The following is an 18524-nucleotide window of genomic DNA, read 5'->3' as shown; positions in this document are numbered from 1 at the left end:
AATTTTAAATTTGAGTCTTATAGGGATTGGTTTTGCAAATCAGACCGAAAACCAAAGTGACTCACGTTCTAAAGACATTCGCTAACTAATCCAATGCAAAGGGGTTGTAGTTGTCAACAGACAAGGTTTCCGAACAGAACCTGAAATTCGTTGTTTTCTTCTGAACTACCAAACACACATATTGTTATTTATATGTAAGTGTGAGGAATTATAAAATAGATTTTGCATGCTCTCGTGACAGGTAATGAATACAACAGATATGAAAATGTCATATTACAGGTTTACCGCAGGAAGTAAACTGTAGGGACACTATTACAATCCAGTGTCGATGTCCCTATGTATCCTGCAAGAAACAAGCTGTAGGGACACTATTACAATCCAATGTCAATGTCCCTATGTATCCTGCAAGAAACAAGCTGTAGGGACACGATTACAATCCAATGTCAATTTCCCTATGTTTCCTGCAAGTAAGTAAGCTGCGGGGCCACCATTACAGCTTGATATCAATGGCGCTTTTAGACACACCAAAATAGCTTGATATCAATGAAATTTGTAGAGACACAACTACAGCCTGATAGTAATGGCACTTGTAGAGACACCACTACAGCCTAAAAGCAATTTCCCTTGAAGAGACATCACTAAAACCTGATATCAATGGCCATGAACGGCGTTTTGGGGTGGCAAGTGGGGCGACCGCCCCAGGCTCCGCTCTTGAGGGTGCCCCGCGCTTCAGGCCTAAGGTCGTCCTTATGAGTTTGTCAAGCTATATTCTCCGGTAAATTGGAAACGTTGATACAGGCAGCAAGTAATGCACGAATGTTATTATTTCGATTAAAAAATTCATTGTCCACAAACAGGATTTTTTTTAATGAATAATGAAAAAACTAAATTCGTGCGCCAAATCGCGAAAGTTGATATAGTTTAGGTTTCTCTTAATGTTACCAATGTTAATCGTCAAAGCCATGTTGTATAAACACAATTCTGATAGCATTCGCAGTGCTTCAATGAATAACTCTACTAAAACAAACCTCTGTTACAAGCTTTTAGTGAGAATCTTGTATCCAATGTATAAAATTGTAATGTATAACCACTTCATCTAATACTAGTATCAATGTACAAGCACTTCATCTAATTCTAGTATCACTGTATAACTACTTCATCTAATACTACTATCACTGTACAACCACTTCATCTAATTCTAGTATCACTGTACAACCACTTCATCTAATTCTAGTATCACTGTATAACCACTTCATCTAATTCTAGTATCACTGTATAACCACTTCATCTAATACTAGTATCACTGTACAACCACTTCATCTAATTCTAGTATCACTGTATAACCACTTCATCTAATTCTAGTATCACTGTATAACCACTTCATCTAATTCTAGTATCACTGTATAACTACTTCATCTAGTTCTAGTATCACTGTACAACCACTTCATCTAATTCTAGTATCACTGTACAACCACTTCATCTAATTCTAGTATCACTGTACAATCACTTCATCTAATTCTAGTATCACTGTATAACCACTTCATCTAATTCAAGTATCACTGTACAACCACTTCATCTAATTCTAGTATCACTGTACAACCACTTCATCTAATACTAGTATCACTGTACAAGCACTTCATCTAATTCTAGTATCACTGTATAACTACTTCATCTAATTCTAGTATCAGTGCACAAGCACTTCATCTAATTCTAGTATCACTGTATAACTACTTCATCTAATACTAGTATCACTGTATAACCACTTCATCTAATTCTAGTATCACTGTGCAACCACTTCATCTAATACTAGTATCAATGTACAAGCACTTCATCTAATTCTAGTATCACTGTATAACTACTTCATCTAATACTAGCATCACTGTACAACCACTTCATCTAATTCTAGTATCACTGTACAACCACTTCATCTAATACTAGTATCAATGTACAAGCACTTCATCTAATTCTAGTATCACTGTATAACTACTTCATCTAATTCTAGTATCACTGTACAACCACTTCATCTAATTCTAGTATCACTGTACAACCACTTCATCTAATACTAGTATCAATGTACAAGCACTTCATCTAATTCTAGCATCACTGTATAACTACTTCATCTAATACTAGTATCACTGTACAACCACTTCATCTAATTCTAGTATCACTGTACAACACTTCATCTAATACTAGTATCAATGTACAAGCACTTCATCTAATTCTAGTATCACTGTATAACTACTTCATCTAATACTAGTATCACTGTACAACCACTTCATCTAATTCTAGTATCACTGTACAACCACTTCATCTAATACTAGTATCAATGTACAAGCACTTCATCTAATTCTAGTATCACTGTATAACTACTTCATCTAATGCTAGTATCAATGTACAATCACTTCATCTAATACTAGTATCACTGTACAACCACTTCATCTAATTCTAGTATCACTGTACAATCACTTCATCTAATTCTAGTATCACTGTATAAACACTTCATCTAATACTAGTATCACTGTACAACCACTTCATCTAATACTAGTATCAATGTACAAGCACTTCATCTAATTCTAGTATCACTGTACAACCACTTCATCTAATACTAGTATCACTGTACAACCACTTCATCTAATTCTAGTATTACTGTACAACCACTTCATCTAATTCTAGTATCACTGTATAACCACTTCATCTAATACTAGTATCACTGTGCAACCACTTCATCTAATACTAGTATCACTGTACAACCACTTCATCTAATTCTAGTATCACTGTACAACCACTTCATCTAATTCTAGTATCACTGTATAACCACTTCATCTAATTCTAGTATCACTGTACAACCACTTCATCTAATTCTAGTATCACTGTATAACCACTTCATCTAATTCTAGTATCACTGTACAACCACTTCATCTAATACTAGTATCACTGTACAACCACTTCATCTAATTCTAGTATCACTGTACAGCGATTTCATCTAATTCTAGTATCACTGTGCAACCACTTCATCTAATTCTAGTATCACTGTGCAACCACTTCATCTAATACTAGTATCACTGTACAACCACTTCATCTAATTCTAGTATCACTGTGCAGCCACTTCATCTAATTCTAGTATTACTGTACAACCACTTCATCTAATTCTAGTATCACTGTACAACCACTTCATCTAATTCTAGTATCACTGTATAACCACTTCATCTAATTCTAGTATCACTGTATAACCACTTCATCTAATACTAGTATCACTGTGCAACCACTTCATCTGATTCTAGTATCACTGTACAACCACTTCATCTAATTCTAGTATCACTGTACAACCACTTCATCTAATTCTAGTAGCACTGTATAACCACTTCATCTAATTCTAGTATCACTGTACAACCACTTCATCTAATACTAGTATCACTGTACAACCACTTCATCTAATACTAGTATCACTGTACAACCACTTCATCTAATTCTAGTATCACTGTACAACCATTTCATCTAATTCTAGTATCACTGTGCAACCACTTCATCTAATACTAGTATCACTGTACAACCACTTCATCTAATTCTAGTATCACTGTACAACCACTTCATCTAATTCTAGTATCACTGTGCAACCACTTCATCTAATTCTAGCATCACTGTACAACCACTTCATCTAATTCTAGTATCACTGTACAACCACTTCATCTAATTCTAGTATCAGTATCACTGTACAACCACTTCATCTAATTTCAGTCTCGCCTTACAAACATACAAGAGTTGATATTTGTAGCATTAGAAGAGTAATGTGACCCATGAGTATTAACAATGAATCATGTACATAGTGAATGTTTTCTTTTTGTGTACTTATTTACTTCTACAGGAATATTGACAATGAAACATGCACGCAGTGAATGTTTTCTTATTGTTACTTATTTACTTCTACAGGAGTATTGATAATGAAGCATGCACTCAGCGGATATTTTCTTATCGTGTTCTTATTTACTTCTACTGTGCACGCAGTGAATGTTTTCTTATTGTGTTCTTATTTACTTCTGCAAGAGTATTGACAATGAAGCATCCACGCAGTGAATGTTTTCTTATTGTGTCCTTATTTATTTCTACATGAGTTCAATGTAGTCGTTTGATTCGGTAATATCATGAGTTTAATGTAGTCGTTTGATTCTACTTGAGTTCAATGTAGTCGTTTGCTTCGGTAAGATCATGAGTTTAATATAGTCATTTGATTCGGTAATATCATGAGTTCAATGTAGTCGTTTGATTCGGTAATATCAAGAGTTTAATGTAGTCATTTGATTCGGTAATATCATGAGTTCAATGTAGTCGTTTGATTCTACATGAGTTCGATGTAGTCATTTGATTCGGTAATATCATGAGTTCAATGTAGTCGTTTGATTCTACATGAGTTCAATATAGTCGTTTGATTTGGTAATATCATGAGTTCAATGTAATCCTTTGATTCGGTAAGATCATGAGTTTAATGTAGTCGTTTGATTCTACATGAGTTCAATGTAGTCGTTTGCTTCGGTAAGATCATGAGTTCAATGTAGTCGTTTGATTCGGTAATATCATGAGTTTAATGTAGTCGTTTGCTTCGGTAAGATCATGAGTTCAATGTAGTCGTTTGATTCGGTAAGATCATGAGTTCAATGTAGTCGTTTGATTCTACATGAGTTAGATGTAGTCGTTTGATTCGGTAAGATCATGAGTTCAATGTAGTCGTTTGAATCGGTAAAATCATGAGTTTAATGTAGTCGTTTGATTCGGTAAGAGCATGAGTTTAATGTAGTCGTTTGATTCGGTAATATCATGAGTTCAATGTAGTCGGTTGATTCTACATGAGTTAGATGTAGTCGTTTGATTCGGTAAGATCAAGAGTTTAATGTAGTCGTTTGATTCGGTAAGATCATGAGTTTAATGTAGTCGTTTGATTCGGTAATATCATGAGTTCAATGTAGTCGTTTGATTCTACATGAGTTAGATGTAGTCGTTTGATTCGGTAAGATCATGAATTCAGTGTAGTCGTTTGATTCGGTAAGATCATGAGTTCAGTGTAGTCGTTTGATTCGGTAAGATCATGAGTTCAGTGTAGTCGTTTGATTCGGTAAGATCATGAGTTTAATGTAGTCGTTTGATTCGGTAATATCATGAGTTCAATGTAGTCGTTTGATTCTACATGAGTTAGATGTAGTCGTTTGATTCGGTAAGATCATGAGTTCAGTGTAGTCGTTTGATTCGGTAAGATCATGAGTTTAATGTATTCGTTTGATTCTGTAATACCATGAGTTCAGTGTAGTCGTTCGATTCTACATGAGTTAAATGTAGTCGTTTGATTCGGTAAGATCATGAGTTCAATGATTCGGTAAGATCATCACTTGCACATTTGGGTAACAGCATCCTAACGTTCAGTTTTTAAGCAATTTTTCTGATTTTATTAAACTTAGTATAAAAGGAAACTTACAATAATCACAACTGTAAATTATTTTTGTTTTTGCTATTTATGAATCACATTTATATTTTATTGTTAGTTTTGAATATTTTAACAATGTATATATCTATATTTTTATTTGTTATCGGTTTTTTATGATAAAAAGAATTTGTTGTTTGTCCTTATGTGCAGAATATCAACTTGTTGAGTACATTTTAGTCAGTTTAATTGTTGTGTTGTTATGTCACTTATGTGAGCAAAATATATATTTGCTTCTATAATTCGCCAGTGTAAGTTATCATTCGATGTCATAGGTGATAACCCTATATAAACACACAAAGAGACATAAAACAAACACAACACGTACAATAACACACAAAACGCATAAGCACACACAAAAGCACGTACGAAACACACACAAACATACACAACACGTTTAAAAACACACCAATTTTCAATGTCCAACATGAACTTTCCAAAAATAGAAATAACTGTAATCCTAAGCTGTATATTTTATTCCATGCAAATTGCTTCAGTGTAGTTACATTGTAATACTTAGAACAAAGTAACATAAGTATTTGTTTGAAAGTAATAAAGCTTTTATTTCTCTTGAAGAATTTCCATTCAGATACATGAAAAAATAGATGTAGCATTTATCTGTATGTGTCCATATGTTTACGACTCAGGGGTGGGCAAACTACTGCCCGCGGGCCGCATCCGCCAAAGGCTTTCATGCGGCCCGCCAAGGGTTTTCATGCGGCCTAGGAACAAGTCATCATTCGCACTGACTCTGTTTATGTTACTCTGTTTATCAAATAAATGTGCTTCTTTTGAAGTTTAAGTTTAAGTTTTCAAATATTAACAACATATTAACAACTGAAAATTAATTAGATGTTATTTAGAAAAACCTTTTGTTTTTGCTATTTCAAATATTAATTATTTTACTTAATGAACTATGCGGCCCGCGACAAGGTGTAAATTTGTGTATGCGGCACTTGCACTGGAAAGTTTGCCCACCTCTGGTTTACGCGAACGGCGTTTTAAACCAGTTGTTGCTATGGTGTTCGAGAATGCAAGCAAATCAATAAAAAGTAAAGAAAAACGACGCCACGCTTTGAAGATAATATTATAATTATTTTGCTCATGTGACGTCAGGTTCTATGCACTAATACACTGTGCACGCACTGAAACAATGTTTGTTGAAGGTGCCGTCGAATGCTTTGTTCTGAGAGTCGATATATGTCCTCCGACTGGTATACAGTTCTAAGATACGACTTCTCTGATCAGACTGGTATACAAATCTAAGATACCACTTCCCTGATCATCTTCTCCCACTGTTATCTTAAAATAATTGTTAAGATTTTTTGCCATTGTGGTTTGGTTTTGAGCTTCACTCACTTGCTGTACTCAAAACGTGAGTCCCACAATTTTAAAATTACTTGACACGTCCAAACTACTCAATAATGTATGAGTTTTCACACAGTAATTTCACTGTCTCGTTTCAAAATATTTGATTTAAAAGTTAAATTGTTGTCAACAGCCAAAAATGTAGTCTGAAATAAGAGCAATCTCTCTAAATAAACGTGTGATACATATGTATGTATCACTTAAATATGGATACTACAAAGTGCTTTTGGCTACCAGTAAGTATAGCTCTCTCTAGCTCAAGCTTGTATATGAAATCCAAGCAAATGCGAAATACTGTGTACACTGTAGACATGCAATGAATACTGCGAAATCACTACAGTGACAAAACAAATAATACAAATACAAATTTGCTCCCACTCGCTTGCTTAGGCGGCATTGTACTGTGATGTACTGAAAAGCAATTGGGTGATACAGATCATGTAAAGTTGACCTTTGTTTGTACGCTATGTACAGTTACACGAACATATGAGACACAATAGCGGACATAAGCTGGTCCAATGAGAAATTGCAGTTGCAATTTCGATGTCGTATGTCGAGAAATCCAATATCACGTGTTGGATCAAATTGTATGTCCTTAAAGTTCTATTTTCTAGATCGAGATTCTAGATTTTATAAGTTGAATTTTACAGTGGTGGTTTAAAGTTCTATTTCCTATGTCGACGCTTTACAGTCTATATTTTGAATTACATAGCGGTGGTTGAAATGTCAATACCATATGTATAGAATCGATCATTCACACGTTGTATGTAACTGTTTGTGATGAAAGTTCCATTTCATATAGCGAGTATTTTGATTTCATCTGCTGAATTTCAAAGCAACGAGAAGCAGCCTCGTTGTTTAAAAATAACGCGGTCCGTTCACGAGAGCGACCTCTAGCGAAGAAATTCATAGTAACAAAATAGCAATTCTGACAAACACAATAAAATGTCCAACCACCGTTGTGTAATTCAACATATACGATCTAAAAACCCAACATACCAAATGGAACATTTTGCACAATCAATGTGATTCAGCATGTTAAATTGAAACTCTCGACATATGACATTAAAATTTCAGAAGATACAATCTAAAAACTCGACATTGGACGTCGAAATTGTAACCAGCGCTGTGTAATTCAACACATGAAATCTAAAAACTCAACATATGAAATGGAATTTTCAACATAAATTCTTTGAACCTAATGTAAATTAGGAATTCTCGACGTATGACATTGAAATTTCAACCAACGCCGTGTAATTCAAACGACACAATCTAAAACCTCAGCATAGAAAATATAACTTTCAACCACTACTGTTTAATTCAACAGATACAATATGTAGACTCGACCTAGAAAATGGAACTTTAGGGACAAGCATTTTTGATACAACACGTGAAATTGGAATTCTGGACATATGACATTAAAATTTCAAGGGCAACGTTCTGATTTTGACCAGATTTTGTCCTCTACGGCGCCTCATACGACCAACTAACCAGAAACACAGGACGTACTAGTTACCATCCATGGCTTGGCAATTTAAGCCGGACAACAGCGAATCACTTTTCCTGTGTGTTTCATGTTGTGCTTAAAAGCAGTAATTGTAGGGATGATATTTGCTTGAAGCGACTTATTAACGGATATATTCCATCGAGAGGGTGAAAACACTGGAGTTGTTCACTCGCGATCCGTTAATCAATAAGAGCAAAACCCTTTTTTTTAATGCCCATGTATTGGCTAGCAATGTAGTTAACAAATACATGGCGGATTTCTTGCAGCAATTCTACCGCGACGTTTGCTATTTTGTGTATATTCGCATAATTATATCAGTGATAACATAATTTTCCTTCCTAATTCAAGGCAAGACAGCACATTCAAAAAACGGAAGAAAACAAGATTTGCACATTTTTATATTGAATTTGAATGAGTGGCAGCCACTTATTGCCACTACACGAATTAGGCGTTTATAAATAGCCCAGACTCTTGGTTAAAACGTTATCGACGCGGCATTCGAAATATTTATCGTATTTCACTCCAGTGAATTATAGCATTCATTTCACTTAGGAAATCCAGTAGTTCGCTGCCTAGTATAAAATAAACTGATGTATATATTGCTTACAATGCAAAGGGACACAACTCTGAAAAACTAACTTAGTTCGACGACAAACCACAGAAACCTGTTAAACTGGTGTCAGTAACCTCTGCCAGTATCAACACGGTCCATTAAAAGGCATGGAAATAGTTGCATACACAACAGTTTTGTACGATGGCCGATAGCGGCCGATAGATTAGAACATCAGAGTAACATGTTACACGTTGGTTTTTTTTCTTCTAAAAACGTCGTAATCTACAGGTAGACATTTTTAAGATGGTCATTGAAGATTTGCGACGCATGTGCAAGCCTAAAATTAAACGTTATACATCCTAGCTCTATAGGGGGTTTCACGGTTGCAACGGAGTTACTGGTATAACGGTACCAATTGCGCAAGTCCAGGTGGGTGGAGCTTAAGTTGCAGGAAGATTGCATTCCGAAATAAAGAACAACACTAGCTGTGATTGGTGCATTATGTAAGAGTTGTACTTTCTGTTAGGCATTAACAAAAGTTGAGCCTCTTGGCAACATGTGAGTTTATGTTAATTTCTATCTAGATCATATTTTGTATTTTGTATGATTTTTTAAAAATATGGTACACATGGCTGAAAATGTGCCTTTTGTGACTAGATAACTCTTACCCCTGTATAGTTCCAGTAGAGTTATCTCTCTTAAATGCAATGGAGTACCTGGTTATGTCATTGTCAAATTGACAATCTAGCATTGTTCTCTATGACAGTGTGTGACATGCATACTGAGGTAGGATAAAAAGTATATTTATTTCACAAAAATTAGTATTGAGGTATATGAAAAAACAATTGGTACCGTGATACCTACTGATCGTAGGGCCTAAGATTACCTCCCTTAGCTCCAATGCGCATGTCCACAATTTTTTTTAAAGTTCCGGATGGTTCACCGTTCTACACTTGGTTAGCGAAACATAAAGTCAACAAAGGAAGGAATCTTAGCTGTACTACAGATCATTATGGTTAAACCAATGAATCAATTATATATGACAAACATCTTTTGTTCATACTGGGAGAATAATTATAGACATTAAATCAGATAATTAGATTCAGTGTCCATACTTACATTATATCAGATAATTAAATAATATTTACTTTCCATACTTAAATGATATCAAATAATTAAATTAAATGCACTGTCCATACCTGATAATATAGATTCATTATCCATAATTTCAGATACATTTGTAGGAACATTTCACTTTGCTCTCCTATTTTACACATTTATTGCACATTTTTGGCTATATAACTTTAACGAAAACAATCTCAACAATTTGCATTTTTCATATGTTAATATATCCTTCTTTCTCACTTACTTTCGCAAGGCTAATAGTTCGTTTATAACACGAGTTAAGAAAGCTATAACACAAGTTCGATAAGAAAATTATAACACGAATTCGATACGTCAGCTGATTTGTAATGTTGAATATTTTAAACCAGAAAAGTTTCCTTAAAAAACAAAAAAGGAACACAGTATTTGAATGTATTCAGAGAAACTTAACAAAGCAATAATTATATTAGCTATCATAAAGATAAATAATTAAATAACATGCCCAATGACGTTATATTTTGTTTCATTTTTTTATACTTTTGAAACATTAAGTATCGGACGGTACATGCAATAACTTTCAGCATGATTTTTCTTTGCTTATGCTGACATGTAACAACTCTCAAATTTGCTGGGGTCTTTAGAAAAAAATATATGATTGCCATCAGCAAATTCATTTAAAACAGCCTTCTTAAAATTAGTTTAATTCTGTTTAACTTTCCTTGCATCAAATATGTAAGTTTTAAAGATCCAATTATTTCACAGATTCCGTCATATTACTTTGGTTCGCCTTTTAAATCAATACTGATCCACGTGACCGGATGTAAAATTACAAACAGTATGATTTAAAAAAGAGACTGCTTGTAAGAACATATTCTACAAGTCAGTAATAAATGGATACTCCCAAATATTCATATTTGTTGTCTTTATCTATCAGTCACTCTTTCTACCTTAGCATCTTCTTATACACGTTTTTAACCAGAAGTATGTTTATGTAATATACGTATGCGAACACACATTCATTTGAGGATATACATACCCATGCACCAGATGAAAGGAGACAGACATACATACAGACAGACAGGCACATAGGTGAGAGCCACACATGTCCTATACATGCATAGTATGTTTAACATCGATATTTCTCCAAATTGTATACTCTAAAATTTCCAACCGTTCAAGGAAATAAAATTAAAATAATCATCAAGGAGACTCGTACGTGCGCCTGTCTGTTCAAGCGTGGTTGACATTTGTGCATTTTGAAAAAAAAACTCAAGTTATTTCATGAAAAATATAAATAACATTTATAGAAAAGCAACAGTCTAAATCAATATAAAAGAACCTTAAGAAGTTAGAATTTTTTTTCTCGTTGTCGTTCAACCTCCATTAACTGCTATGATTGAAAATGTAAAAAAATAAACATATTTTCATTATTCTTCAAGCGAGATAAATTGCAAGAACTTTTTACGCAGCGATACACTTTCGCACGATCAAATAATACAAACTAGAGCATAAGGTAGTAATGGAAAAATAATGAAGTTCTGAAATGGGCAAAGAATATTTATTTGAAAGCTGGGAAGCAGCGCAAGTTAGTGAAGAAAAAAAAAGGATGTAAAACAATTAATCAAATATTGATAGAATTTCTCTTTAAGATAGTGAGATATCGATCCTGCTTGCATAGTGTGAGCGGTCTGTCACATTTTCTTGATCTACATCTGCCATCTTAATTGATTGAACTACCCAGAAGTGAGTTGCACCGAGATGCCCTCTGGTGTTTTCAAGGGGTCTATTGTATATCCCACGTGTTGTTATACATCCTAAGCTTAATGGGCTTGCTCTGCTGACGTCACATGTTTAAAAGCCCGCTGCATACACATAAATAAACCATGCAACAGCTGGTTGCATTGTTTAAAGAAGTAGACACATGTAAACGGAAAATTGTTTCATATCCTTTGTCATGTGGCCAGCTGACGCTCGCGTCAACATATGGTGACATCCCCATTTTAGTATGAAGGTATTATACCAATAATTCATTAAATATGTGGAAATTTCAGAGGTGGTGGGGAGAGCATTACATTTTTCATGCAAATGAGTTAGAGGTCTGATAATTGCAAAATATAAACAAAAATGTTCATAGAAATTCTTGATTAACCGACTATACATAATATTGCAGACACAATATCGCCCTTCCTGAAAACTTGCTTGGACAAACATTGCAATGTCGCCCTTCCTGAAAACATGATTTTGAGCTAGGGTTTGAATTGCGTGATCTAATTGTTTCAATAATACGTTGTGTTCAAGTCCAAACAGATATGAGAATAAATGGCCGAGGGGACTGGTGTGCAGTATAATTTTAATGCACACTTCTAATTTTCTCCATTTTACATAACCCTGCACGCCTTTTGCTTTCAATTGCCAAATTTGATTTCCGATTCGCCAGTTGCATAGCTACTTAGTACTTGATATTGATAATGGAGTCCGACCAAAAGTCAGGGCCTGATTAAACTGGGGACACATGGGGTGCGTGCCCTGCCCCTCGAAAAATATTCTCTCTCTCTCTCTCTCCCTCTCTCTCTCAATTCCTAACAGTTACATTGCATTAATAAATTTCCGTATTTACTAATTAAGTATCAATAGATAAAAAGAACTGATCAATTCCATACGAGATAGCGAGGGGTGGGGGTGGGGCGAATTATGCTCTGTATACCCCAAAAATTAGTTCATAAACATAAACTATCAGACTGCATGAACGAAATTTGCAATTACAAAACAAAATGTCTCACTTAAATCCTAATTCACTTTTACAGATCTGAATATTGTTGATGATGGAGCACTGATATAACCACGAGGTCACAAAAAGTAGAAACTCGAATTCCATTACCGAGTTTTTATTGTAAAACCTTATCAAGTAAAAATGACTTTACGAAAAAAATTATCACAACTTCCAATAATTATCACAATGTACAAAGCATTTACCAATTACAGATCAAACAGTTTTTGACAGCTGAATATTCACAAACCGATAAAGAAGATAAACTAAAATTTAAAATAAATGTAAACTTTATAACGTAGAACGACATTGTACACATGTATGTATGTATTGTATGTATGTATGTATGTATGTATGTATGTATGTACCTAAATCTAATTTTCGCTTTATACATTTACTTTATAATTACAAAGATCATAATTACTTTCCTGACGAGTGTTCGCCTAAATGTCTTCGCCTCATGTGTACAAGCTGTACGCTGCACAAAGCTAGATTTTAACCATTCAAAATGATGATGTACATGACACGTATCGGATACACCTTGGGGTAAGAAATTGTCATCAAGGTCATTGTTATATTTTTATGGAAAGAAAATAAGTTTAGCAACTTGTCCATTGTACTTATTGCCATTCTAGACATATCACATTATACATTGATATGTTCATGTGCTCTTATTATTACCTTTGTATCAGCGTTGAAGTTATGTTGGTACTCTTTGCATCGAAGTTACGTTGGTACACTTTGCATTGAAATTAAAACATTAATTGTATCGAAAAGGCTTCTAGATTTCGGATGATATATGGCCGAGTGGCTTATCTACATAGAAGGGAAACACTTTTAATCCTGATGCAACCTTTTCTTCATCTCCAGGTGAATTTTATGTCTGGCATTAATAGGGTCCGTGTTTCCTATAAGTTCCAGATCGTGTCTTGCGTCCTCACTTGGATCGTGTTCAGTTTTATCGGGGTCAAGCTGGCGGGTCGCATCTTCAGCGGTGAAGGGAATTTCTTTTGTCTTATCACTTAAGTAGTCATCGTCAGAACTGTCATGTTCCTGTTCTAGGTATCGCTTCTTCATTAGCTGTATATCATTGTACAAGGAGTCCGAAATATATGGGTAACTGTTCCCCTTCGGGTCGCCAGGGTTATTGTTTAACCACTGCTGATATTCTTCTTGGTTCTTTTGAAGAATATTTTTAATTTCAACGATTTTCAACAGATCTTTGTCAATGTCCATCTCAAGAATTTTTGAAATATCTCTAAATACCTCGTGTTTTTTAGTCTGATCCTCCTTGGTGTGGTCATGACCTGGCTCCGAATCCCCATGCATGAGAATCCCGTGTAGATCTTCTGGGAAAGGACCAGTTTCTTTTTGTTCAATGTATTCTCCACTCTTGTCGTGCTCGTGTTCTGTACCTTTATTAGCGTCTCCGTGCATCAGAATGCCGTGCATGAGTTCTTGACTGTCTTCCGGTCCAGCTTTACCTGTCGTGGTTTTATCGTCCCAGCCATCGGCTGGACCATGATCGTGACCTTGATTAACATCACCATGCATCAGCAACCCGTGCATAAGTCCCTCCGAATCATGTGGCCCTGCTTTTTTATCAGCAGCCTCCTCTTCACTTTTTACGTCATCATGCACATGCGCGGCATCACCGTGCATGAGAACACCGTGCATTAATTGTTCATCATTGGGTGGACTTGGTGGCCCCTTGCTTTCTGCACTTTCACTGTCTGATGCATGCCTTTTTGGTTCCTCCTCGTTGTGCATTAACACTTCATGCATATAGTCGTTCAAATCAGTCGGGCCTGCCTGGGACGTAAGCTCTGGTAACAAATCCTGTTTCTCCTCGTGATGCTTTCCAGGTGTTTCGTCGCCGTGCATCAGAACTCCATGTAAGTTTTCCTCGGCATCAAGAGGTCCAGCTTGCTCCTTTTGAGTATCCATGACTCCTTTGAAGCGCAAATATTGGTCCTCTGCCACGTGACTGTCACCCTGCTCATTGTCATCGTGCATTAAAACCCCATGGAGACAGTTCATCCCTTCACAGGGACCTGGGAATAATAATAATAATAATAATAATAGAAGGTTTAGGAGGGGGGGGGACAAAAAGACAGAGGATGAGGAGGAAGTGGTAGCGGGAATATACATATGAATGTGGTCAGAAGGAGGGAGCAGATTACCACGTATTGATGTAAGCTGTTATTTGACTGACTTTTAATTACAATAATCGCGAATTACTTTTTGTTGTTTAAGCCTTCATATCATCCTCAACTTATGTAAGTTTATGGTTGTTGATGTTCATTATTTGAAATATTTGTAAATGCTGTATGGAGAAAATCTGTTAAAGACAATATCGGGCAAAACGTGTTATCATTACCTGTTAGTAATGTTTGCTACACTGGCCATCTTTCAAGCAATTAGTTGCCTCCACCTCGAGACAAGAGAAGACAAACATTTATAGTACACTCAGGTTACAATATGCAACATATTGGGTACAATACGTGTATCTCACTTCATGCATGTACATTGGCCATGGAGGATTTAATTTTTTCTCTCACAGTAAATGCAACGTAACTCAGATTGACATCGTTATTACAGTCACTACTTCAATGAAATAAGATCATGTTGAAACTAATAAAACAAATGAGATACTGATATATTTGGAGAGACAGGTCATAATTACTAAATATGAGACACAAATTAATCTATAGCAATCTCATTATTTTACAGTGACGAACCTTTGGTAATTTCCTCTTTCTTAAAAAAAGAAAAGAAGAAGAAGAAAAAAATAAACGGGAGAAAAAGAAGAAGAAGAAAACACCAAAAACAAACAATGAACACATCGAGTAATGATTATTTTAAATTAACGAAATTTTGATGAAATAATATCAATCATTTGAGATAGGTTTCTTAAAACATCAAGTTTTTCAGAACATAATAACTCTTTAAACTTTCGTACATTTGTTCTGGTATAGATGTGTTCCGGTAGTAGTTGATTTCATTGTTCTCTGAAATAGCTACATTCGAGGAGATTCCACCTGGAGTCAAATGCATATTGAGGACTGGTATCCTATTCTACCAAATTCATATTGAGGACTGGTGCCCTGCTCTACCCAATGCATGTTGAGAACTGGTATCCGATTCTACCAAATGGCATATTGAGGACTGGTATCCTATTTTGCGAGGTAAACACCCGTAAATACTGGTATCCTATTCCACGCATTCAACACCTGTAAAGATCTCGGATTTTTCAATTCTGCAAAACTGACATTTCAAATCTAGATTTTTGGCTTTTGGAACGGGATTACTATTTTAAAAAGTGCTAAGTTGTTATGATTATCAATAATATAAATTAAGGAGAGAGAGAGAGAGAGAGAGAGAGAGAGAGAGAGAGAGAGAGAGGTAGGGTGGGGTGATAGTAGCAGCTGTTTTTCAATACTTACCTGTTGTCGCTTTTCCGAAGACATTAGACATAAACAACAATAGTACTATGTGCATAGTTGCCAACATCATGTCGTCTATACAATGTCTTGATGAATAAGAATCTACCAGACAACAACAGGTCAATCAATTTGGTTTTACTCTATGGAAACCTGATTCTTCTGTTTAAAGAGTTTATCCTTGGCATTAAATATTCCAAAATATTTAAATATAATTCAAATACTTCAGTATGGTGATGCCTTCAAACTAACTTCTTTGTTTCGACTTTCGTCCTGTTGGTTTGTTATGTGTGATATTAACAGTACTTATCGTTTGATGCTGATACTTGTTTCAGAGTTAAGTATATATGTCCCGTCCTCTTCTAATTTAATATGTGTGTCATCAGTCGATGAAACATCTGTCCACGTGGATATTTGTGACTCGACACAATATTGATTTCGTAAATGCGCTCGAAAACACGTAGTTGTCACAACTGCTTAATCAATAATTATTGAATTTTAACTTAATATCACAAACAAGCAAATTGTGGCAAAAAATTTCCAAGCTTGGTATAATTTTTTACTTCCAAAAGCAAGATATGAAAACTTAGAATATCTTAGTTAAAAGTAAGATTAGATCTCAGCAAGTTTTATGATACCCAACACTTCAATCAGGAAAATTAAAAATCAACTTTCTACTTGCTCAATGACCAAGTTGTTCCTGATAATTATGCAGCAATCTCTCTCTCTCTCTCTCTCTCTCTCTCTCTCACACACACACACACAGACACACACACACAGAGACACACACACACACTGTACCCGTCTGTTTACTTCTGGTTTGTTTAGAAACTTATCCAAAGATATGTGTGTGTGTGTGTGTGTGTGTGTGTGTGTGTGTGCGATTTTGATTTTTAACGTAGCTTTAACAATTTTTTAGTCATATCGCTACGATAATTGTAGTGTGGCAGTTTACAGTGATGCTTAGCACTGGGACATCGTGCCGCAGACATGTAGCATGATGTCCCACCCAGCCATATTATCCTGACACCAGGCCGACCGTTTTTATATCTTTCCAAAGATGTTGATTACGGTTGAAATAAACATGCCAGAAAATGCAAGCACTGTTGCCCCATGCAGAAAAGGAAGAGTGGTGATCTGAAATCGATGGCAGATTATATACAATTGATCTTCCAGACTTAACACTCCAGTTCCCCTTAATGTTTCATGATGGGGGAAGAAAGAAGTACATCAACACTATCAAGGAAGCCTTCTTGTTTAATTATGTTATTTCCATAGTATCAGTAGTTCAAAGAATCTGTACAAAAGTGCAGATATGGAAGGCAAAAGATATTGTACAAACGTACAAATATAGATGTCAAAAAGACACTGTACAAAAGTACAAATATAGATGTCAAAAAAGACAATGTACAAAAGTAAAAATATAGATCTCAAAATATACTGGGAAAAGTACAAATATAGATGTCAAAAGATACTGGGAAAAGTACAAATAATAAATCTCAATGATACCGAAAAGGATAAATATAGATCTGAAGAGATTCATTCTGTGTAAAATTTTGTTCCACAATGATATAGGAGACTCGATAGAATGTATTCGTACGCATTATTTCCTAGTATAATTTGATTCGCGATAGCTTTTGAAAAACAAACGCTAAATATACACTAACTGAAACAAATGCTTGTATATGTATATTTTGGGTGATGTATCAATAATCAAGCTACGTGTTACATTTTTTATCTTCCTTTAAATGTCAATGTAGAAGAAATTGAATTTGCCTAAATTTAACATCTACTTTCCAGTATAAATGTATATTATTAAAATTATTAGAAATTGAATTCATTTGCCTAAATTGAACATTTACTTATCAGTAGCTCAATTCGATATCTTCAAAATAACCATGTAGAAAAACGTTCAGTGTTGGAAGTTACTTGTCTGTATTACATTAGCTTCTTGTGTTGGCATACAATAACTCAAGACAAAAAAATGACAATTACAACTATTAGTAGCTTCAGGATACAACAACTATTTTCAAAAACTATATTGACAATTCTAGCGGGCAGTAATTTTGTAAAGCAACCCACTCTGGTACAAGTATGATGTTCCTTCAACACACCTCTTTAACGAAGGCACCACTGAAATAAATAAATAATAAAACAAATTCTAGTCAGCAAAGGTATAATTTGACAAATCTATAACAAACATTGGAAGAAATCTGCATTATATTGATTTCAACAATTTTTAGAGAGATTTTATAAATATTTTATGATGATAGCATGAAAGAAATATAATCCTTATGAAGATATAAAACCTATTT

The 18524-nt window shown here is 34.9% G+C and overlaps 1 protein-coding gene across 1 annotated transcript; it reads right to left on the bottom strand.

Moving 5' to 3' along the window:
• Positions 1-11543: 11543 nt before the first annotated feature.
• On the bottom strand, positions 11544-16575 carry LOC149798773 (uncharacterized). The gene is made up of 2 exons (XM_089957646.1): positions 16213-16575; positions 11544-14820 (listed from the first exon to the last, which is right to left on the bottom strand). Exons 1-2 carry the CDS (start codon positions 16280-16282, stop codon positions 13604-13606), a joined length of 1287 nt encoding a protein of 428 aa, XP_089813772.1. The 5' UTR covers positions 16283-16575; the 3' UTR covers positions 11544-13603.
• Between the last annotated feature and the right edge of the window lie 1949 nt (positions 16576-18524).

This window comes from Sinohyriopsis cumingii, chromosome 5, assembly GCF_028554795.1.
Source record: "Sinohyriopsis cumingii isolate HCF-2022 chromosome 5, ASM2855479v2, whole genome shotgun sequence".
NCBI lineage: Eukaryota > Metazoa > Mollusca > Bivalvia > Unionida > Unionidae > Sinohyriopsis > Sinohyriopsis cumingii.
This window is presented reverse-complemented; position numbering and strand designations above follow the sequence as displayed.

Coding starts and splice junctions, on each gene's coding strand:
- LOC149798773 (XM_089957646.1), bottom strand. CDS start 16,282: ATGATGTTGGCAACTATGCACATAGTACTATTGTTGTTTATGTCTAAT. Junction 14,821..16,212: donor CTTCGGAAAAGCGACAACAG/GTAAGTATTGAA, acceptor TATTATTCCCAG/GTCCCTGTGAAGGGATGAAC.